This window comes from Mustela nivalis (genome assembly GCF_964662115.1).
Source record: "Mustela nivalis genome assembly, chromosome: 11".
NCBI lineage: Eukaryota > Metazoa > Chordata > Mammalia > Carnivora > Mustelidae > Mustela > Mustela nivalis.
This window is the reverse complement of record NC_139030.1, coordinates 93,263,211-93,287,526: the sequence shown is the minus strand read 5'-3', so window position 1 is coordinate 93,287,526 and position 24,316 is coordinate 93,263,211. Positions and strand designations below refer to the sequence as shown.

The window sequence follows — 24,316 nt, the reverse complement described above, 5'->3', positions numbered from 1 at the left end:
GATATTTTTTTCAAGTACGGTCTAAGGATTATGATTTCCCATCCTTTAGAATTTGTGGAGAGTGGAGAGCTGATGTTTCAGTTAAAGTAAAATGCTCTTTCAAATATCCAGGTTGCAACTTTCATCTAAAATCTTTTGGAAACATTGAGATCACCCTAAATTCAGAATATACTAGGTAATTCTCGAAGCTGTAATCAGTGTGGGCACCCAGCCCTCTAGGCTTTCTCTCCGTTTCTATTATTTCTCCTTTTATGACTTTGGGGGAACTGCTTCTTGGGTAAATGCCTGTGAAAATGGATCTGACTCCAAGCAGTGCTTTAGCTGTAGGTAATGATTATGATATGCTCAGGGATCCTTTTATGGAGTCTACCATTTAAATGCAAACGATCGCATGGTAACCTAAAGAGAGCAGTGGTCTACACTAGCTTAGCAATCCTCTGACTCTCATACTGATTTTACCCATTAGCCCCATTACAGAAGCCTAATGCACAACAGCTCTGCCCCATCCAAACTTTACTGCAAGTTGAGGAACAAATGGTATTTAAAGCATGATGTATCTATTACCACGTCTGTCTAGTACTGAATCACCCAGTAACACTTGAAAATTCCATTGCCACTGGTTGTTAATGTGGCAAAACATGGGAGAGATTATTGTCAATTATGGAAGTGACCAATTTCTTAGGGATCATTGTTATTACTATAATCAACATTTTATATAAAACAGCAAAGTACACTTTCCCTCATAAAAACGATACAGTTTGTGGCACTCTCTGTGCCTGATAAATTGACTGTTAACTGCCAGTCATTCCCTAGTAGTTAGCAATCAGTCTGTTACCAATATAAGTGCAAAGCGTCCCCAGATGTGGTTACGATATTGCTGTGTTGTTCATGGCTTGTACTTCCCTCTCACGCTCTGCTTGTCAAAATTGCAGGATGTCAAAGTGTATGGCAAAGGAAACCCCACGAAAGTGGTAGCTGTTGATTGTGGGATTAAAAACAATGTAATTCGCCTACTAGTAAAGGTAAGTGATGTGTTCCATCTCAAGGGTGAGGATTTGTAATATTGATCTTTAGTGTTAAACTGATTTCCTTCCTCTGTTTCAGAGAAAACTTGTGCATTCCCCTTGGAACGTCAGGGGATCTGCTCTCTTCTTGTTGTCTTTGATCTATAAAATAACACTTGTATCCCTGTTAAAATTAGTGATGTAGGCTATGTTTTAAAAAAAATCTTTAGGGGCCACCAATACAGAGAAGAATGATGATGGTTCTTACCATGGATTAACTGACATTCTGAGACATGCCATGTTTACTTTCTTCGGGTTTGGAAATGACCCAAAATTTGGAGTCAGTTGGAGAACTCCTCCATTGGACTACATTCCTCATGTGCCAAATGTTTGCAGGGATCATGCCCTAATATAGTACAAACTTTCACATTCCAAATCATGATTTCAAATTCTTGTCAATTTATTAACACAAATTTGCATTTGACCCTTCAGTAGCAGATGCTGTCGATGGCCTCTCTGTATCTTCTTCTCATTTTACTATTATAAGGCATTTTGTCCATCCAATGTCTGCACTTCATTGCTTGAGGGCTCTCTCTTGATGTTTGGAACCTGCTGGTAGGCAGGAAATAACTCAGAATTAATGATCCTTGGAGCAGTCCCATTCAATGACTAGAGAACACCAGTGTGTAAATATCCCAACTCCTTTGCCCTGTCAATGAACTATCTGGAGAGTGAGTAGTCTACACTGGCTCTCAGAGTTCCCTAGTGGGCCGAAACTCCAGTTGTCCATAGTGCTTGGTAATGCATACTTTATTGGGGTGCCTCATAGTGTCACTTTCTAGTGTTTCTTCTTAGAAACCTTTCCAAATAGGCTTCTTTCCCTCAAATCCTTGTCCCAGGAGATGCTTCTAGGGAAACCATCAAAGATATTTTCCTGTCCACTTCTATATATAAAAGTTCTAATTATTCTATCAGAGTATAGATACTACAGATAGTGTGAGAAAACTCTAGGAAAGAAGACTGATGAAAATTTGGTCAGATTAAAAAAAAATTGAAAAATGTAAGAGGTGGACCAAGTTAAATTTTGCAGAAAATGGATTTTTTTTCCCCCCACTCTCTCTACTACAGGTAATGAAAATGACCAATATTACTCAGTGCCTAGTCAGGAATTCTTTAGGTTCTGAAGCCTCCTGAAATATGGGAAAATGTGTTATCAATTTTTTCAGGATCAAAACTTCAGTGATGTTTTTTCCTCCACTTTCTATTGACCACTGACTTCCTACACATCACACAAAATACAGGGAGCCACCAAAGAATTTTTCACTCAACATTATTTATTTGAATTATGTGCCATTTTCCCCTCCCCTTTAGGGAGTGGTTAGTCAAGAGAAAGTCTAGGCAAAATTACACTTTGGCCAAGAACACTGTTATTGACTTGATCATTTTTGTCCTTGTTTCCCAGCGAGGAGCTGAAGTGCATTTAGTTCCCTGGAATCATGATTTCACCAAGATGGAGTATGATGGGCTTTTAATTGCTGGAGGACCGGGGAACCCTGCTCTTGCACAACCACTAATCCAGAATGTCAAAAAGGTGCAGTAAACCTGGGGGTGGTATCTATCTGCGTGAGGTGGAGGGAGTCTGTGTAGCTGGAAAGGCTGGAATCTCTTTTAGGTGTTCAGATATTCTTTAGCTCCTATCTGTGACCTCTGAGGCAGTGTCAGCAGATATTGTATGGGGGGAGCCAGTGAGGAGGGGGTCCCAGAGGAAAAAGAACCTTTCTTCAGGCAGAGTAACTGGGATTGTGTCCTCAAGTGAAGAGAGCTTGAGTCCAATCTCCAAATGTGTCTTTCTATACAAATGTAAAATGGCAATTCATGTTTCTCATCATGGCCTGGGGGCCTATAATACCCTCGAGTTTCTGAAGAAATATCAAGTTTTGTTTAGTTTGAATATTAAGTACATTTTAAAAAATTCTAATGGTACACATTTGTCAGTCATATTCTTATTTATAGTCTAGCTTTTTATTCAATTCTCCTTTTATTCTATTCTCCTTACCTTTTTAATTAAGAATAAAAGGGATGTTTCATTTTTATTCCATCAGAGGCAGCATCTTTTTTTTTTTTTTTTTTTTGGAACAGTACTCCTGGCTAATAAAAACTCTCCCTGATTTAGATTTTGGAGAGTGACCGCAAGGAGCCATTGTTTGGAATCAGTACAGGAAATTTAATAACAGGACTGGCTGCTGGTGCCAAAACCTACAAGATGTCCATGCCCAACAGGTAAGACAGTTCTGCGTTTGTTTACAGGTCCAACTGGTTCTGAAACACCATTAATAACTAACTGCAAAAGCCTTAGAAAACTTATGTGCCATTTTCTTCAGAAAAAAAGATAACTGTACTATTACATGGTTCATAGTTGTCTGACTCTCCCGATACCACTTTTATTGCATTTTTGAAAGGCAGCCTTCTCTAACAATAATGTTGCTGTAGTTTAAAGTTATTTTCCTTCCCTTGGCATAAATCGAGGTTATTATGTTCCATGGTATGATATTCCAAAGGAAACTTCTCTGCCTTCCAAGCTAAATAGCAGAGCACTGATAACGTTGTAAGACTCAAGAACCAGGAAGTCTTCAGATCCTCTCCATTTTGCTTCCTTACCCTGCATGATGCCGGTTTATTCAACATGGCGCTTTCTTCCCCCATAGCCCACCCTCTTCGTAAAGTGTAATTCAAAGTTATTCAGGACAGAGTTGTCATCTCTTTATCATTTCCCAAAAACTCTCCTCTGGCTTTAAAATTACTTATCTTCCTTAACATAAATTGTTATTTGTCTCTCCGTTAAGCTCATGAGCCACTCTTAACTTTTTGTTATGAGCTCAGTTCTCCCTTTGTACTGATTGTAGAAGTTTAATAGACCTGGTATTTAACACACAGCAAAGCTTCCTGAATTGATTTTTGTTGTTAAAATTATTGGGATTAACAATCTGTGACTTTTCTCACAAAGTAATTTCCACTAAGCAATTGAAACTTTCACATTTTAATAGGATTTTCTCATCCACTATTTTACAATGAAGGTGTTTATGGTCTTCACTTTTCCTTTTCCCTATTCTTTTTCTCCAGAGGGCAGAATCAACCTGTTTTGAATCTCACAAACAGACAGGCTTTCATTACTGCTCAGAATCATGGCTATGCCCTGGACAACACCCTTCCTGCTGGCTGGAAACCACTTTTTGTGAATGTCAACGACCAAACCAACGAGGTGAGTGCTCTCAATAAACCTGTTCAGTTGGCAATGAGTAAAGCAGGGCTTTTCATACTCTGTTAGCCAGACACCATGTGTGTGTGTGTGTGTGTGTGTGTGTGTGAGAAAGAGAGAGAGAGAGAGTAAGTGTAAGAACTCTTTTTATAGCTTATTTCCCATCGCCCTCTGCTTTTTAAAAAGTTACTTCTGTCTTATTCTATCATCAGTTGGCTCATTGAGATACCCTCTCTGAGTGGTTAATCAGTGACTGTCTTCCACATTCATTGCTAATGGACAGCTGGTAGAGATCTGTTTGGGCCTGTCTGTGTGGGTCTCTGAGACTTACTTGGCTCTGAAGTAGCCTTTGAGAAGACCCTCAGAGAAGTAATCTAGGAGTTGGAGATAAGAAGAAGATTTGAGTTTATTCTGAACAGACCCTGGGAGGGGGTCACCCAAAGGCTATAGACCAAATCAGTGTTTTTTTCTTCTTCTTTTTTTTATTTTTTAAATTTTTATTTATTTATTTAAAAAATTTTTTAATTTTATTTTCTTTAAAGATTTTATTTATTTATTTGACAGAGATCACAGGCAGGCAGAGAGGCAGGCAGAGAGAGAGGGGGGAAGCAGGCTCCCGGCTGAGCAAAGAGCCCGATGCGGGGCTCGATCCCAGAACCCCGAGATCATGACCCGAGCTGAAGGCAGAGGCTTTAACCCACTGAGCCACCCAGGTGCCCCCAAATCAGTTGTTTTTATGAAGGAACCACATTTGGTTGAGTCTTTGTTGGCTTATTTTTATTATGACTGTTAGCTGTTGGAATGTCCTTGAGCATTTAACTCTTTTTTTTTTCTTTGAACTTTATTGTCTACTGAATAATACATAGCCCTGGTTGACAGTCATTGTTACAGAAGGAATTTCTCCTATTTCTTGTTCTCTCAGGGAATTATGCATGAGAGTAAACCCTTCTTCGGCGTACAGTTCCACCCAGAGGTCAGCCCGGGTCCCACAGACACTGAGGTATGTTAGGACATGAGGCCTATTGTACACTTAATTTTTTTAAAAAATCAGAAATGTATTTATGTGAAAACTTGAGAAACAAACATCATCACCTCAGATGACTTAGGTACAGAATATTTTTCAAGAAGAGTGCCTTGATAACACATGTATATTGCATTAAAATTTCCCCATGAATATCATGGAGGAAATTTCTGTGTTTTTTAAAATTTAAAGTGGGAAAGCCCTGAAGAAACCTGACGCGATGCTGTTTTTATTTAAATCGTTATCATTCTAATATATTTAGTTCTGAAATTTACAATTGTTGTACTATGCAAATGAATTCCCTCTTGCTCTCTTGTTCTCATAACTGAAATGAAATTTTAATCCCCCATCTGTGACTTCACAAAAATCCCTATGGCAACTGGTTGTGTAGCCAGGATAGTGAATAAACAGCAGCAGGAGAAGGAAGAAGGGCAGGGGTACTCGGAGGGGGGAGGGCATGCACACACATATATATGAGTCAGATGGCTTAAGAAAAGAACCAGAAAGAATGCTTAGAGGAGTTTTGTTTTTAATTTAAATATTTTTATTTTGTGTGTGTGAGCTTTTGGTTCAGTGCTCAAGGTCACCTTTTCAAACAAGAGCTTGTGGTGACACAGAAAAGTCTGGAAAGTCTGGTGTGACTTCCTCTCCCACACCTTAAAGCCTCTCTCTAGTAGTAATGCTGACAGCTCCTCCCTGTCAGCACATACTCGAAAGACACCCAGGTGAAATGAGGAGAAACAGAATTTTCCCTCTGTAAACTCCATTTCTCATTCCTGAATTGGCTTTTCAGATATATATGTTCTGTTCATTTTTTAATATTTTTAGGACGTGATTCTTAATACCTCAAATCAGTATAACATTACCTGCCCATGATGAAATGCATAAAGAAACTAAATTACATGGATTTTTTTGGCCTAATACATGCTGAATACTATTTTTTTTCAAATTTCAAATTTAAATATTTTGCCCATAGTAGTACTTCGTATTAGGAACATTGAAATTAAGACATGCAATATTAAGTAGCGCTTAATCCTTTTTTTTTTTTTGGTCCTGTCAGATAGCTGTAAATGAGTATCTTCATTGAAATTTGTCATGTCTAGTGACACAATAGTAGTAAATTCATTAGTATAGTTTAAGAATAAGCTTTGGAGGTATTTTTTGAGCTGATAGAAATTTTCAAAATCTAGTTATTTCTAACTTTAGGATATATAAGTAATATAGCTTTAATTTCTTTTGTATAACTAGAGTTTTATTTAGAAGGATCCATTTAGAAGAAAATAACTCATAATTAAGGGTATGAAGCATGACATTCTCAGAAGGCATGATCTGAAATGTTCATTGTCTGCTGAAAACTTGCTTTTGATAGGATTTGAAGTGAACAGTGAGAAATGTTTATTTGATCTAATTCTTATAGTAGTAAATATTTAGTTTTTGCCAATTTTGGCAGAAAAGCAAAAAACAAATGTTGTATATGAACACTTATCCTAAAAAATTATTTGTTATTTATTTGAGGTTCAAATTTAACTGGGTGTATATATTTTATCTAGCAACCTTATGAGTTTTATAGTTTCTAACTAGTTGGATCTATTTTTTTTTTTTTCCAGTACCTGTTTGATTCTTTTTTCTCACTGATAAAGAAAGGGAAAGGTACCACAATTACATCTGTTCTACCAAAACCAGCTCTGGTTGCATCTCGAGTTGAGGTCAGTATATGTGGATTCCTTTCTGGTTTGTGTATTTTTGATTTTTTCTCTATCATATGATAATTTTTTAAATGAATGATGTTAACCATTTTAATGTCTGTAAAAGACTACTGGTAATATTTTAATTACCCATTATTTTAGCATCTAATTGTTTGGTCTGTTCTTGGTGTGTTCACTGGAATTTTCATGTTTTTGATTTAAAATTATACCTTTTACAGTTTGCTTCTAGAAATGTGTAATACAATAATTTAATAAACAATAGGATTTTAGTTTACAATTTGACACATTCTGTTACTTAATATACTATAGTTTTAGGTATGATTCAGATACAGTTCAGATTACAGAATCATTCATTATAGGTGACAGAAATTTTATTTCAACTAAAAGAATTATTATTGGTCATCGTGAATAGAAAAATATGATTTTACCTATTAAGAGCAAATAGATAAGGAGTACTATAGCACAAACTTGAGTCCTTCTTTGTGTGAATGTATAGGTTAGTATGATAAGATTTCTACACATTTCCTTCAAAGTTATACTACATATATACCCACATGATTATTATATAAAATTTAGAAGAATGTGTATATAGTTTCAAGTATATATATACAGATTGGCTTTTTATAAATAAAGGTAATTGAATTAAGTGTTTACATGAAATGATAATTTGAGTTGGATGACCTGTTTTAAGGATTTCCATGGTAGCCTCTTGTCCTCAGATGGAAATGATGGAGGTAGCCCACCCACTCCGTGTGGAATCAAATTGTGGGTTCTTGGTAAGCAAAGAACCCATGTACTTCCTGCATAGTGTTCTTCTCAGAACCTCAACTCACGTTCTTCAGATGCTTTTTTTTTTCTTAATGGTGGGGAAAAAAGATATAATTGGGATTTTGCAGCACCTTCGCATGTGGTAGGCATCCAATAAGCATTTGTTGAGGCAAACCAAGCTTCTCAAGTCCTTGTCTTTTGCAGTGACCAGGAATATCTTTCTCCACTGAAGTCTTTAGCACTTGGGGCTAAAAAATAAGAAGAATCATTATTTGCTTGGAATCCTATGTATGATTTATAGAATGTCAGTATATTGTCAAGACATGAGCTTTTTCGTCTTGCATTTTCTGTAAATATTTCTGGCACAAACAGTAAAGGTGAAAATGTGAATATGAAGGTGCATCCATGGGCCCCTTGTCTTCTGTGTTTTCATTCATTTGTTATGGAAGGCCCAGAGTCCTGCTTTATCTAGAAGAAACCGATGGAGTATTGAATGTAATACATTTAAGTTTTAGAGAGATTCTTGTCACACACACACACACACACACATAGATGTGTAGATTTTCATATATATTTATGTAGTAATTTTTAGATATTTATGTATCTTTAAATAAAATGTAGACCTCTTCTCAAAATTTTTTACCTAAGTGAAAAAAACTTCATGACCATTGGAAATTGCTTTGAAATTAGAGATTTTTAAATTGTTTGTGTTTTTCCTGATGAATCACAGACCTGTGCTGCAGAAAGAAATAGTACATTATATGTTACTTAATTGAATTTGAATTTAAAATGTTAGTCTTTTTCTTCATGTGTTTTTTGAAACATTGTACTTTAAATCACGATGTAAACCTGGACAATATAGATAGACTTCCCTGCTCTTGAAATTGCCTCTTTTCCCCATCTTGCTAATCAGAGCAATGCCATTTTCTTATTGCTTACAGGTTTCCAAAGTCCTTATCTTAGGATCGGGAGGTCTGTCCATTGGTCAGGCAGGTGAATTTGATTACTCGGGATCACAAGCTGTAAAAGCCATGAAGGTGAGAGGTTTCTGTAAGAACTAATATACTCCTTTAATGAGTCTAATTAGTATTTCATAATTTAGATTTATGACACTACCTCTTTTCAAAGTCACTGTAATTGATTTCCTTAACAGTTTCTCACACATCTTACATTGAAGAAATTTAGACCACACGTGAAATCTTCTACTGTCTCAAACTTTTTTGCATGCCCGTAAATCAAGAATGTGAGAGTGATCTCCAAAATTACCTGTTACCACCAATTTGTACTGAAAACATAAAAAGCCATGTTTACAGATGTTGCTCATTTCTTTTGAGGCAGTGAGCATTTAAAATATATTTGTCTTTTGTATGAAAGAGGGAATTTGGGGCTCCTTGGTGCTGTAAGATATTGTAAATGTTCTAGAGGATGCTTCAGGCATCTCTGTGGTTGACATGGCAAGATTAAGTTGAGGGAGCAAAGGCAGCAGATGACTTTTGCCCAGCTTTAGAAGTTATTACCTGTCACTAGGGGACCCAATTTAACCATTTATGACTTGGGTTGATGACTGAACAGAACAATTTGGCGGATTATCATGTAGAAATGAGGATTGGATACTCAACATTGGGAAAAACACCCTCCCTGTTCCTTTGAAGTCTTTCAAGATCTCTCCAACCCTTTGTCAGCAAAACAAACCTTTAGAAAAATTTCACTGTATATGTAAGGTATTTCTAAGAAAGAGCTAACTTGGCTTCTCTTTGGTGTCCTTATTTCCTTGGATAGTCCTCATTTTGGTGCTAATCAGCCGTCCAGGGACAATGTGAGCTTTCTGTGACTTTGCCTCTGGCTTTGTAGTGTCAAGCCATGCACCAGAGACCTGGCTAGGAGAAAGCCACACAGACAAGGTGGCGGGAGACTAGGACAACAAACACAGAGAAACAGTTGGCCAGAATTTTTCTTTTTCCATTTTGTTGTATTCGTATGCTATACACAAAGATTTTCACCTGACAGTTCTGTTGGAAAAAATAGAATGCAGCCCCCGGTTAGTTACTCTTCTTTCCATATATTTTTATATTTTAATGCCCTTTTCCATACATGCATGAGTACACACACATACACACATATGTTTTTTGTGCACGTTTTCAAGGAGTACTTTACTTTATTGTATTATGATTCAATTTCTTTTTATATAATTAGCGGATGTCCAGTGGTTTAGATTGGTTAGAATACAATGTAAGTGTGTTCAGGTTTTATAAATACAATTAAGCAGCCTATGGTTTTTTATCCTAGTTGGTAGCTTTATAAAGAATTAATATTTTCATAGCCTATATATTTTTATGTGCTTTACATTTGTTAGGTGAAGTTATATATTTTAACCAAATAGAAATTATTTGTGATAGTATTATGATTAATGAGGAAGTTAGTAGAAATGAATTTGTGGACTAAATATTTATTTACTTATTTATTTTTAAGATTTTATTATTATTATTTTTTATTTTTTTTTTAATTTTTATTTTTTTAATTAAATTGATTTATTTATTTTCAGGAAAACAGTATTCATTATTTTTTCACCACACCCAGTGCTCCATGCAATCTGTGCCCTCTATAATACCCACCACCTGGCTCCCCCAACCTCCCACCCCCCTGCCCTTTCAAACCCCTCAGATTGTTTTTCAGAGTCCATAGTCTCTCATGATTCACCTCCCCTTCCAATTTACTCCAACTCCCTTCTCCTCTCTAACTCCCCTTGTCCTCCATGATATTTGTGATTATTTATTTGACACAGAAGGAGAGAGAGACACACACACAGACAGACAGACAGAGAGGGAGAGCATGAGCAAGGGGAGTGGCAGACAGAGGGAGAGGGAGAAGCAAACTCCTCACTGAGTAGAGAGCCCCACTCGGGGCTCAATTCCAGGACTGTGGATCATGATCTGAGCCTAAGGCAGACGTTGAACTGACTGAGCCACACAGCGCCCCTATGGGCTAAATATTTAAAAATAATCAGATGGTGCATGTATTGTAGCCAGAACTATATTAGAAAAAAAAAAATAAAAAATGTATTAAAATAGTTTGAAATAATTTTTAGTTTTAAAATATATGGACACTCATCACAGTCATTTATGGAGACTTTACTTATATAATTTGATTTACAAAAGTAGATATATCCATTCAGGAAAATACAAATATATTTAAATCTTTTGGTGATTTTCTCTAGTAGTGAGACCTTCTGTAACTTCTATTGATGATGTGTTCTTAGTTTGGACTTTATTTAAATTCCATGAAACAAAATGGGACCAGGGAGGGAGACAAATCATAAGAGACTCTTAATCTCAGGAAACAAACTAAGGGTTGCTGGAAGCAGGGGGTGGGGAAGAGATAGGGTGGCTGGGTTATGGACATTGGGTAGAGTATGTGATATCTGCTATTGTTAGTGCTGTGGATTGTGTAAAACTGATGATTCACAGACCTATACCCCTGAAACAAATAATATATTATATGTTAATTTAAAAAAATCCATCCTATATTTTAAATGGATTTGCTTATCTGTATGTATTTGTTCAAAAATTTCTTAATACCACTTTTTGAAAACTGCTTTTTTAAAATCTTGAGAGATGACTCAGATGGAAGAAAGGGCTAGAACTTGTATCACAAGACTTGGATTAGAATCCTAATTTTACCATTTGATCAGCTAGAAGATCTTTGGCAAGTCATTTAACCTTATTGAATGTCAGTTTTATCTGTGAGGTAGAGATTTCTCTTGTAGTCTTTTTATAAAAATCAAATAAATTGATAAAAAAGTATATTATAAGTTTTAAGGCACTGAGTATAAAGTAATATGAAATATATTTAATATTTTATTCAGATCCTTCCCCAAGGACATATAGGGCTTTCAAGGATGATTTCTATACTCTCATCTGAGTATTTTGTTGATGTATTAGGAGGGTTCTAAATTGACCTGGTAATAGGTAAAATAGTAAGAGACAGATGGCCATATTTTATAACAATTATTTTGTATCACCCTTATCCCAGGTTATAAAGCTATTTATCCTTTTCATAGCCTACATGAGGAATTATTTTTGAGATCTCTGCAGATGTCAGAAATAAGATAGAGCTATGAATACATTTATACGCACGCAGACACGTGACATTTTTATTTTATTTTATTTTTTTTGTCATATGGTCATTTTCTTTTAATGTAGTATGTATAAAAAGTTATGTATAAGTCCCTTTGTTAAAGCACTCTAGCAGTCATGAAAATCTAAAAAGATGGAATCCAGCAGAAGGCTCCCAGTGCTTCCAGCAAGGGAATACATCATCTTGTATTTTACATGTACACTCCATGTTGGTCTCTGACAAACATTGCAAAGGGAAACTTCTTGGATGTTGCCTCTGGTTCCATTTTATATTTTATTAATTTTTAAGTTTTAAAAATATTTTAGTCTTTTACAGCCAACTCAGTAGTATTCATAGACCTCTAGTCAAATTCTATAGAAATCAACTCCAGTTTTGCTTGATACTTCTAGCAAGGAGTTCAGGGTGAACCTTGTGAGGTAACCAGTTCTTTTTGAATAGTTCTGTTTTCAAGGAATTTTTTCTTTCCTCTCACCAGACGTTTGTCTTCCTTTACCCTCCATTCCATTCATTAGTCCTATTACTGATCTCGATAGCCCACAAACTAACCTAAAAGTTTTGTCACCCAATACAGACCCTTCAGTTGAATATGGTGATTCTCTCCTTTAGAACATATGTTCAGATTTTGGATCCTTTTATTTCTTTCAGGAAGAAAATGTTAAAACCGTCCTGATGAACCCAAATATTGCATCAGTGCAAACCAACGAGGTGGGCTTGAAGCAAGCAGATACTGTCTACTTTCTCCCCATCACCCCTCAGTTTGTCACAGAGGTCATTAAGGCGGAACGGCCAGATGGATTAATTCTAGGCATGGGTGGCCAGACAGCTCTGAACTGTGGTGAGTTCTTTTAAGTTTAATTGCAGAGTTTTGGCCCATGCACTTATGTGTAATATTTTTTTGACTCTAACAATTATGCTCTGTGTGTTCGTAAAAGCTTTTCTTTAATGTGTGAGGAAGCATTTAGCAAACAGCCACCTGAAAATGTCATGTGATAAATATTACTGGTTTATTTCACAAAACAGCTGAGGTACTTTAATGCTCTGGGGTGGCCAGGGGAGAGCTCCCTGCTCCATTTCAGCATATTGCTTTTCTCTTGACCAGCAAAACCCTGAGGACTATTATATATAAAAAATGAGAATTAACATTGATTAAATGCTTTGTGCTCTTACCTGTTGGCCCAGTAGCATTTGGCTTTCATACATATTCTCATGATCACATAGATCAGTCTCTCTACTACCCCTTCATGCATCTGCTGAACCCAGTACTCTGTCCTTTTTTCAAGACTTCAAATCTTTGGAGCTGGATCATGAATGAGAATCTCATGAGCTAGTTGGAGTAAGAAGTTGGTGTAATAATTTAAATATCAAATATAAAAGTCTTAGCTAAAGTCAGATGGCATGTTAGTGGAAACATTATTTTGTATCTATCTGGGTTAAAAATCATCAAAATAATGTTTCCATTAACATGCCATCTGACTTGGGCTAAGACTTTTATATTCACTAGGATTATTTATGTATTTATTTATTTAAAGATTTTATTTATTTATTTGAGAGAGAGAGACAGTGAGAGAGAGCATGAGCAAGGAGAAGGTCAGAGAGCGAAGCAGACTCCACATGGAGCTGGGAGCCCGATGCGGGACTCGATCCTGGGACTCCGGGATCATGACCCGAGCCGAAGGCAGTCGTCCAACCAACTGAGCCACCCAGGCGTCCCTCACTAGGATTATTTAAATAAGAGAATCTCATTATAAGATTGGACCTTAGAAGGAAAGGGAATATACTAAGGTTTAGAGGTTTACTGTGTCCTGTGATTTTTATTATTGAGATAATAAAAACCATTTGGAGAAGGTGGTAATATAAGTAATGTCACCAGCAACATATTTTGCTTAAGTGTTTTCAGAATTTCTCTTTCAATTTTTTTTTTTTTTTTTTTAATCTTAAGCACCCTTCTATTGTGGACTGAGGTGGCTTCCTGGAGCTAATTTTAAGGTTCAAAAAAGTTGTATTTCAGGTGTCTGTTAAAAAAGACATAAGAGTTTGAGATTTAAAAAACTGATTATATTTGGTTCTTCTGTAGGAGTGGAACTATTCAAGAGAGGTGTACTCAAGGAGTATGGCGTGAAAGTCCTGGGGACCTCAGTTGAATCCATTATGTTCACAGAAGACAGGCAGCTGTTCTCAGACAAACTAAATGAAATTAATGAAAAGATTGCTCCAAGCTTTGCCGTGGAATCAGTAAGGAATCTTTGTTCTGGAGAAACAAGACCGTTATTTGTCTTATGTTATAGGGAGAGTGGTTTATCATGCCTAAAAATGATAGTTAAATTATTATATTTGCATGTATTATCTTCCAGAAATGTGTTAGTACCTCAGAAACTTTGTGTATTAATTGCAGCTTTCCATGCTGAAATGTTTGGGATAGGTATTAATATTTTATGAAAAGGGAAGCAAAAGCCCAGAGACCAAGTGGTTTATCAGTGGTTGAAGTGCCATTGACTATCAGATCTCCTGAGGTAAAGCAAAGGGCCATGTCAACTTACAATGCCAAAGTGATTTTTGCTTTCTGGGACCCGTTACATATCTTGTATGTGCAAATGGCTTGCCAGTGGGGAATGACTGGATTGAAATTTTCTTGTTAGAATGGAATGAACATTTAAAAATGAAATCATCTAGAAAAAGCCACTGGATCTAATCAAAGAGATTCATGACTAAGAAACTTGTGGCTTAGATGTTTAGGGAGGAAAGATGATTTCTTCTTTTTGTTAATTATTTTCAACTGTAGCCTGTGCCTATTGATAGGCTATTACAAGGCACCAAGATAAAGTTGGTTTTCTATATATCTGTTTCTGTCCCTGACTTTATTCCTGATTTCATACATGTGGTCAATGAAGTGGGGGTTCTGGAGGCAGTTTTTTAAATGCAACTTTCCCATTGCAAAAGTAGGCAAATTCTTAGGAAAAAGGGCAAGTACTGCTGGGACAACTAAAATGGACCACGCACTTTTCAGAAAAGAATGCTACCAAGTACATACTATGTTGCAGAGCTGTCAGTCAGGAATAGTCCCAGGATAGCTCTGCTGAACATTTGGAAAGCTCCTGCCATACATTTATTCCTTCATTGCCAGATTTAATTATGTCCTTGCTTCCTCAGGATGAGAAACAGGCATATGGGAAAGGTGTAATTACATTCCCATTGGTAGTGTAATAATATTCCATGACAGAAAAATATAGCCACCATATGTTGTATTCTGTAAGTTTGAAAAAAAAAAAAAAATCCAAGCTTCTGGGACTACTCTCTGACTGAACTTGAAAAATGAAAACTCTCTTTCTGTACAGTATTCCTAATGGCCTGTTGCAGTAATATCAAGTTCATTTTGGCAGTAGAAATCCTTGTATCATTAAGAGATGAAGACTTTTAAATTGAATTTAAAAATTCAATATGGCTCCCATTCTCAAATTCATAATGATTATTTCAGTTTGGGCCATTGTTTCATTTTTTTTTATATGACAGAACAAAATTTACAATAAAAAGATAAATGAAAGCCTTTGCTGTGTATTAAAAAAAATAGGATTTTTTACTTTAAATTTGTAAAACTTTACTTCTTTTTCAGAAGGAAATGAAAGAATAATACAGCATTTCTGTAGTCATTCTTCCCAAAGAAACTGACTTACCTGAATTGCTATACTTTCTTGATATGGTCTTTTCTGCTAGTGTGGTCAGCTTTTAAGACTTTGAATCTTTCTCCGTGCTAGATCGAGGATGCTCTAAAAGCAGCAGACACCATTGGCTACCCAGTGATGATCCGTTCTGCCTATGCTCTGGGTGGTTTAGGCTCCGGCATCTGTCCCACTAAGGAGACCTTACTGGACCTCAGTACAAAGGTTTGTATTTTCACAGACCAAATTCTTACCAACCAAGAAAATGGATTCGATATGCCCTTTCAGTTAGAGAAAGTTATGTAGATGAGAAATGACCTTTTCTCTATTATTAAACCACTGTCATGTTTTCTAAAAGTATCCAAAAGATGGTACCTTTGGAAGGGAAATGCAGTACAGTTATTTACATTGGAACACAGCATTAATCCAGAAGATCCTAGGAAAACTGATGGTCACTCTGACTATCGGTGATCATACTAACTGATGATAGTCACTTGATCTTTACTGTACTATTTAATTTCAGCGCCATAAACTCAATTCAATTCCATCTCTCTCTGCTTCAGAATCTGCTCCCAAATACACATGATGCTAAAATATATTTTAGTGATTAAAAAAAGTGAATGTGATGTCCCATTTTCTACTATTTTTTGAAATAATATGACACAGGTGACATCTAAAGTGAAACAAAACACATTGAGTAGTTTGGCTTTTCCTCAAAGTCAGGTGTTTAAAATATATACAGTATAAACCTTTTGGTATCACGAATGAATGAGCTCTCCCTGCCAACTGCTGCACACTCATCTAAGCAAAAGTGAGATCTGAGTTTTCAAAATTTGTGTTCTATCAAAATAATTTTAATGTATTACTGAATACACTAAACAAATACATTCTTAAGTATTAAAAAGAAAATTAAGATGTGTTCCAAAAAATAAATTAGACATTATCAAAGAAAACATCCTCCACAAAAGCCAAGAATTTTGCCCATGCTCTCTCCTTACAAAATAGAACAATGCCTGGTAGTAGGGGTCTCAGTGATTGCTGGCTGAATGAATGAATATGTGTAGAGCCACGAGGCCCGTGTACCTTGATGGTTGTGGACATGAATCTCACAGGATTATTTTAAGAGTTACTTTGCAGGGGCGCCTGGGTGGCTCAGTGGGTTAATGCCTCTGTCTTCAGCTCAGGTCATGATCTCAGGGTCCTGGGATAGAGCATGGCATTGGGCTCTCTGCTCAGCGGGGAGCCTGCTTCCTCCTCCTTCTCTGCCTGGCTCTCTGCCTACTTGTGATCTGTCTGTCAAATTAATAAATAAAAATCTTAAAAAAAAAAAAGGAGTTACTTTGGAGAGTTCTGAGTAAATACTATCTGTTATTATTTACTCTTTAGTATGAAACAAAGTGCAGCCCTTGAATTGTCATAGGAATTTGAGAACAGATAAATAAAATTAAATATATTTAAACATCTGTAATGACAAACTTACTTGTTATCAGCTTGGATTTAGTGTTTCTAAAGTTGCCAAAACAAAACCCCCAAAAGGAAAATATATCAATATAAATATTTCTTTCTTTCTTTCTTTTTTTTTTTTTTTAAGATTTTGTTGGTTTATTTATTTGACAGACAGAGATCACAAGTAGGCAGAAAGGCAGGCAGAGAGAGAGGAGGAAGCAGGCTCCCTGCTGAGCAGAGAGCCCCATGCGGGGCTTGATCCCAGGACCCTGGGATCATGACCTGAGCCAAAGGCAGAGGCTTTAACCCACTGAGCCACCCAGGCGCCCCAATATAAATATTTCTTGTTTCCATTCTGGAGTTATGAATCATGTATTTAAAGAAAAGACGTGTTTATAGAGGCATTTTTTTCCCCCTCTGGTATATTAGATGTTCTCAATATTTTCAATACTAGTATTCATGTATACTTATTCTCTATTAAAAATAGATTTTTAGAGTGTAAAAATTCTGAATACTGAATTGTCTGAAAAGGTTTACAGTGAAAACAATTTCGGAATGGAATAGTTTTTAACTATTTAAATTCCTTAAAATAATAATAGTGCATTGGATTTTTTTTTTTTTTTGAAAAACATAGCTTTTCCATTCAAATAATTATTTTTATCATTAATTCTTAAAGTACTCCTTATTCTCTTGAGATTATATTTAGCACCTTTCGAAGTAGTATTAACTCATCTAGGTCTCAAAATTAGTCTTTGTATAAAATCTAAGACTGGAAAGAAGGAAGTTGAGGCAACAGGTGAATTTGATCTCAATTGTCCTTGTGTCCAAACATCCAGCCCGGTCCATTAGAATGCAGAGAGCTTTCCCCAATCCATACCCTTTGTTTCCCAGACTTCCTCTTTTAGCATGCAATTCTAATGACAGATGAATCATTATTAAATTGTTCATGCTGGCTACAGAGATTTCTAACCACTTTGAAAACCTCATCATCAGGCAGCTGTGGGGACAAATGTGTTACATTTTCAGTTGGACATGGGAGAGCCTGTAGTGTTGACTGAGGTTAAAAAGATAGTGTTGAGACACATTAAGCGCACACACACACACACACACCCAACTAACACTGAGTTATTTCATTATACTTCCTGCTAATAATTAGAAAAAATTCAAAGTACTTTCCCCAATTGCTTTCTCTTCCTTTCTCACTGCTGTTGCAAATCAAAAATACTACAAGACAAAGGGGGCCAATTCTGTCTTGGATATTCAGACACTAAATGTCCTAAGGTCAGAGACAGTCTCTTTCATATTTTGGGTTCAGTATTCTACCCACCATTGGGTACGCAATAAATACGAAATGATAATTATACTAATTCATATCTGTTTAATCAGGCACACATGATATATGACTCAGGGTATTTAAGCACTTAGGTGGTGATTAACCATAATAATAGTCGCATATGATTCTTCTAATTCCCAAGTTTCGTATGCCATCTTGGCTAACTGTTTACAACTATCATTATCTCCTTTCTTCTCCTCATCAACATCAACTGACTTTTATTGTGTATGTCACTGTACAAAGCACTCTCAGCTATTTTAGAGAAAACCAGAGTCTTTAGACTTATTTTTCTATATTTATTCGCACTTATCACATTTTCTGGTTTTACAGAAGCCTTGCTGCTGAAATAATTCCATTTCCCTCTGCCTGATTGCTCAATTATTTTCTCTTTTTCCTAAATTAGTTTGATTTAATGTCATATCAGCACTTTGAATGGCAAGCTTCAATAATGTAAATCAAGCGTATTCACTGCAGGATGCTATTCCTAGTACCTCACTGATTTTCTGACACATTGTGCCTTCTGGAGCATGGAGGAGGACGGAGACCAGGCTTCAGACTTCGATGCTGACCAGGATTTAGGCCAGGGCATTTTGCCAACTATCCATGTCTAAACCAGTGCCTTTTCTGACTCTATGGTGTCTTTTGTCACCAATTTCTAGGCCTTTGCTATGACCAACCAGATTCTGGTGGAGAAGTCAGTGACAGGTTGGAAAGAAATAGAATATGAAGTGGTCCGAGACGCTGATGATAATTGTGTCACTGTCTGTAACATGGAAAATGTCGATGCCATGGGTGTTCATACAGGTAGGCAAAGAATCTTGAGGAATTACAGTAATGCCTTCAGTTCATGCTTCTGATGACCCACAGATGTCTTTATTAAGGTCTTTTCTTTAAATTACTGTTCTTAGCTGACTGACTAGTGATAAAATTTTACACAAAATCGTATTTCTTAGTACTGAAAATAACCTCACATTAATTTTGATCTTCTCAAAAACCCTATGAAGTAAGGCAGGTATTATCCTGATTTCATTTGAGGAAGAGGTTATATGTAAGGAATGTAGTGGTGGTAAAATCTGTAAGACTTGCTGTTGAAAAGTAAAAAATGAGGATAAGAAGGCTTAAATCAGATGAAGATATTAGTTACCAGGTGAATAAAACAAATAGCCACAAGTAATAGAAATAGGAGAAATAAGTTTTTTAGGAAGAGGAACTAGTTAGATGAGAGGGCAAAAGGGATGACTTAGGATATAGAAATGCTAACTTTGAGGCATGCGTGGAATTCTCAAGAAGAGGGTTGATAATATGGAGCTGGAATTCAAGAAAGGGGGATACAAATAAAGAAGTTGATAAAAGTCATGGGAGTCATTGGTGTGAAGGCCATAACTGAAGCTGGAGGCATAGACTAAGTATTCAAGGGCATAGACATAGAAAGAAAGACAGTAGGGTCAAGGACTGAACTTGGGACCTGTTTAGATTTACAGGGCATGAGTAAGAGGAAGGGTTAGTGTGGAAGAGAAGGAAGGGAGTGGTAGGAAGAAAACCAGGGTAGTACACAAGTAAGCCAACGCAAGAAAATATTTCACAAAAGAGCTTTGGTTTTGGCTTTATCAAATATGAAATGTCAAGAATTAGGAATTTAATGTGGGTTTTTGGACGTTCAAGAGGACAGTTTCAATGCAAAGTTGTTTATGGGAGCCATATTGAAAAGAACTCTATGGCAATGAGGGATACACAGAATTGGGAAACTTTCAAGAAGTTTAGTCAGGTGAAGAATAAAGAGATGTTCTTCTGATTGGCGGTGTGGGGGGCAGGAAATCTGAGCATGTTTGTGGGCAGGGGGGATGGTGGCTAAAGACTAAGAGATTGAATATACAAGGGCTATGATTCGAGAGGGGTGAGACAATGGAAAGGGATGAGATGTGGAAAACTGAGGGATGAGCCAGTCTGAGTGAAGAGAAGATGATCATTTACAGAAGGGAGAACTTGAGAGAGAGAGAGAGAGAGAGAGAGAGAGAGAGAGATTTTGAGATGAAGAGTTTGATTGAAGATTGAAGAAGTTAATGTCAATCTGGTCAGTAGATGACTGAGGCCTTGATAGCTAGATGAACTTGGGAGAGGTTAGAGGGGTTTCTGTCAATAATGTTTCAGAGTAATACAGGCAAAACAAGAATCAGAGGGGAGAGTATCTGCTGTGCCTTTTATGTACCCCATCGAGACAGTAATTTTCCCAACAGTCCTTTAGACTAATCTGTGTCTTGTATCACACAAATAAATTCTAAGTCACTAAAGTTAGTTATTCAGATATGGTACCAAATAACAAGTGTTGCTCGATGTACAGGTGATTCAGTTGTCGTGGCCCCTGCCCAGACCCTCTCCAATGCAGAGTTTCAGATGTTGCGACGTACTTCAATCAATGTTGTTCGCCACCTGGGCATTGTGGGTGAATGCAACATTCAGTTTGCCCTGCATCCTACCTCCATGGAATACTGCATCATTGAAGTGAATGCCAGATTGTCCCGAAGCTCTGCCCTGGCCTCAAAGGCCACTGGGTAAGATCAGAATGATTGACCATGTGTTTGCAGATTCTTCACAGATAGTTTTGGAAAACTGACAGCTAGTGGAAGACTGAGCTGCATTTACAAGCTACAGTCCCCGTTTCTGTATGCTGGCTGCAAATCATTTAGGACCCTAAGGACATGCTTATTAATGAGCTTGCTGCCAGATTGAGGCAAATGATATTGCTAGCTGGCTTTGTTTGCTGGCTAATCATAAACTAATCAAAATCTGGGTGGTCAAAGCAGGCTGCAAAAAATCTGCTTCCTAATTGCACTTTGCAGATATTGTTAAAAAGTGAGAATTAATTCTCAATTTTAGTCCTCAACTGGTTTCTTCAGGTGTTTAGTACATGGTAGGCAACTAGTATAGTTTACTTGATTCAAACATTCAATAAATTGTTTTATTTTAGCCAAACTCCACAGGACCAAACACTGTAGGGTTTTTCTATAGATAAATATTGCAACCAAATAAATGAATTTGCTACCGATTTAAAAACTGCCAGTGAGCATAATTGGAGGGAACATTAACTAGTACTTTTTTCTATTAATATACTTAGCACATGGCATTTAAATTTCATGGCATTTTTGCTTAATACGGCTCCACAGTGCTGCGTGGAGTGCCAGTGCAGTGTTGCCCTGAGCAAGAGTCAGGAGACCTGTGTTCTCCTTCCAATTCTCCTATTGATTTTGGACACATCATTTATTGTCTCTATCAATTTCCTCATCTGTCAGATGGGGGAGATATATTAAAGAATCATATGTAATCCTACAGTTCTTTGAATTATTTCCTCAAATATAATTATCAAAACTATCTAGTTAAGTTACTACAATGTTAGTTTTGTAAGGAGTCCCAAGCTCAGAAATAATTTGGAGACAAAGCAAGGACCTTAGCTTGCAATGACTACATTTTCTGACCATTGCATACCCCATATTACCAGCTAAGTCTTCCTGTCTTCCTAGGTGCAGACAGCTATATATCTTTTCAAAATAATATTTTGCAGATTCTTATCTTAGCCGAGGCTCTACAAAAGTGAGCACCTTATCAAGGAAGTCATTGATTTTGGATTAAAGAGGTGAAGGTTGTCAGCTGTTGCCCTGAATGTCAGGCATAGAGAGTGAATTCTTTTGTGATCCGTGCCTCTCTACTTTATCATGACTCACACTATTTTATAAGTGGCTATTAAGTCTTCATACAGAAGAGAGAACCAGATGTGTTTTACATACTGATGTGGAATAATACCAGAATTTCTAAGACCAATTTATGTCTTGGGCTGCTTTTAATGCTCATTGCTGAAAGAAAAAAAAAAAATCTCCTCTTTTATAGCTACCCACTGGCATTTATTGCTGCAAAGATTGCCCTAGGAATCCCACTTCCAGAAATCAAGAATGTTGTATCAGGGAAAACATCAGCCTGCTTTGAACCTAGCCTGGATTATATGGTTACTAAGATTCCTCGCTGGGATCTTGATCGCTTTCATGGAACATCTAGCCGAATTGGTAGCTCTATGAAAAGTGTGGGAGAGGTGAGTCTTTGGTTTACTCCTCTATTTATTCTTATTCTCAGCTATTTTGTCAAATATTTAATATCCTTGAAAGTCTTCAGGTTTCCTGGATACTGGGTTCCTGATTAGAGGATATATGGGAATTTCATTTCCTCCATGGTGTTTCAACATCTCTCTGACTACTAACATAAGGAATTTGTTACATGACCACTTAATGGATCTTAAAAGCTTCTAATTAAAAGGAGAGGCTATATATGTGGGTGTATAATATATTTACACATACGAAAAACATATTTTCATAAATAATTGAGCTATAATGTGTTTTATAATCAAATCTAGAAAATAACATGATATAAAGTGGCATACCAAAAAGTCCACTGCACTGAGGTTAAGAATTTAATTTTAATCTGTTCACACACACTGTGGCTTTGCCCTCCTTAGACCTCACTTTCTACATGTCTAAAAAGAAGGGGCTGGACTAGAAGATCCATGTCACATCTAGCTGTAAAGTTTAAAATTGGGATATGAAGCCCTCTTTGATTATATTGAAATGGTCTAAGCTTTTAGGGGCTTTAGACTTTTCATAATTTCCCTTTTTATGGTATTTGAAATTAAAATTAGCTTTTGATTAATCCATCTTCAAAGATGGAGCGCTCCTCAGTATAAGATGAAAGAAAGGGATGGAGACCCCCAGTCTCTGACAGTTACTCTCTTCCCTCCCCAACCAAGGGCTTTATTTCTGCTTGCATCTAGTCAGCTTGGAGAGAGCATGAGCCTTGGAACCAAATGAGCTTGGGTTTTACTCTTGGTGTTGCCACTTACCAGTTACAGACACTCATGGGAGACACTGGTCCTCAGGTTTTCCATCCGAAAACTGGAAAATGATAACACATATCTTGGGGGGTTCTTATAAGGTTTAGGATTAATACATGTAAATTTTTAGTAATGTCTTTTAAGGTAGATTCATAATGAATCTCCAGTAAATGTATTTCATTAGTATTGTTGTCATTGTTTATGGGTAGAACTTTTTTTTTTTTTTTAAGATTTTATTTATTTATTTGACAGGCAGATGCGTGAATCTCAATCTCTATCAATGTATTGACCTATCATCTATTTTATTTTATCTCATCTTTGTCTTTATATGGTTAACATAGGAGCTCTTCATCTATGTCTAGATATCTAAACTGGTTAGACTACAGAGCAAAGAACTACTTATGACCTATTTTTCTATATTGGCCTTTATTTGCCCTATGTTACAGCTTATTACCTACCCTCAGACTAGCCATTGCAGAAATACGCACCATCAATCACAGGAAGTGCAGCTTAAATCCATCAGCAATGCAGGAGAAAAGAGAAAAAAAAAAGACATTTTACTGCTCAATCATATTCATGCATGCAAGGGACCATTATTATTATTTTGGTTTCCTTACTTTCCAGGATATCAATGCAAGATTTTAAAGTAATGACAGATAAAGAAAATTTGACCTTTTAAATTAAAATTCCCTACTAGTTGTGTAAAAAAAACAAAAAACAAAAAACAAAAAACCCAGTAGTCCTTCCTAGCTGCTTTAAATCTTATTTTTCCTCTCATGCTTCATGGTGCACAATAGAATTAAAACTCAAATGCCATGAAAAGTTTTGTTGGTAGCTTTTCTGCCAAATAAACAACTGTTACTTAGTTTATTTTGTAGGAAGTATCCCTTTTTCACATTGCTTACAGTAAAATTTATAGGCCAAGGAATATGAGATAATTCCTGTAATGTTTTCATTAAAGGGACATTTAAGGGACATTTGTTGTCCGTGAATATTTCCCATCATACATTTAATTCAACTCAAGTTAGGAAGCATTTCCATGCAAGAATAAGATGTAGATATTTGTTATGTGTTATCTGCAGTTGGTAAGTTCAGAATATATAAATAGAACCAAATGTAATATGA

At 36.4% G+C, this 24,316-nt stretch overlaps 1 protein-coding gene across 1 annotated transcript in view; it reads left to right on the top strand.

Annotated features, from left to right (window-relative positions):
* The window catches only part of CPS1 (carbamoyl-phosphate synthase 1), a 124,185-nt gene that overhangs the window by 33,769 nt on the left and 66,100 nt on the right, over positions 1 to 24,316 (top strand). The window contains exons 7-19 of the mRNA XM_082691573.1: positions 933 to 1,022; positions 2,467 to 2,595; positions 3,178 to 3,284; positions 4,125 to 4,263; positions 5,183 to 5,260; positions 6,889 to 6,987; positions 8,697 to 8,792; positions 12,535 to 12,724; positions 13,964 to 14,121; positions 15,639 to 15,767; positions 18,981 to 19,125; positions 20,660 to 20,870; positions 22,201 to 22,399. Coding sequence (XP_082547699.1) covers positions 933 to 1,022; positions 2,467 to 2,595; positions 3,178 to 3,284; positions 4,125 to 4,263; positions 5,183 to 5,260; positions 6,889 to 6,987; positions 8,697 to 8,792; positions 12,535 to 12,724; positions 13,964 to 14,121; positions 15,639 to 15,767; positions 18,981 to 19,125; positions 20,660 to 20,870; positions 22,201 to 22,399 — 1,770 coding nt within the window. The remainder of the gene's footprint in view (positions 1 to 932; positions 1,023 to 2,466; positions 2,596 to 3,177; positions 3,285 to 4,124; positions 4,264 to 5,182; positions 5,261 to 6,888; positions 6,988 to 8,696; positions 8,793 to 12,534; positions 12,725 to 13,963; positions 14,122 to 15,638; positions 15,768 to 18,980; positions 19,126 to 20,659; positions 20,871 to 22,200; positions 22,400 to 24,316) is intronic.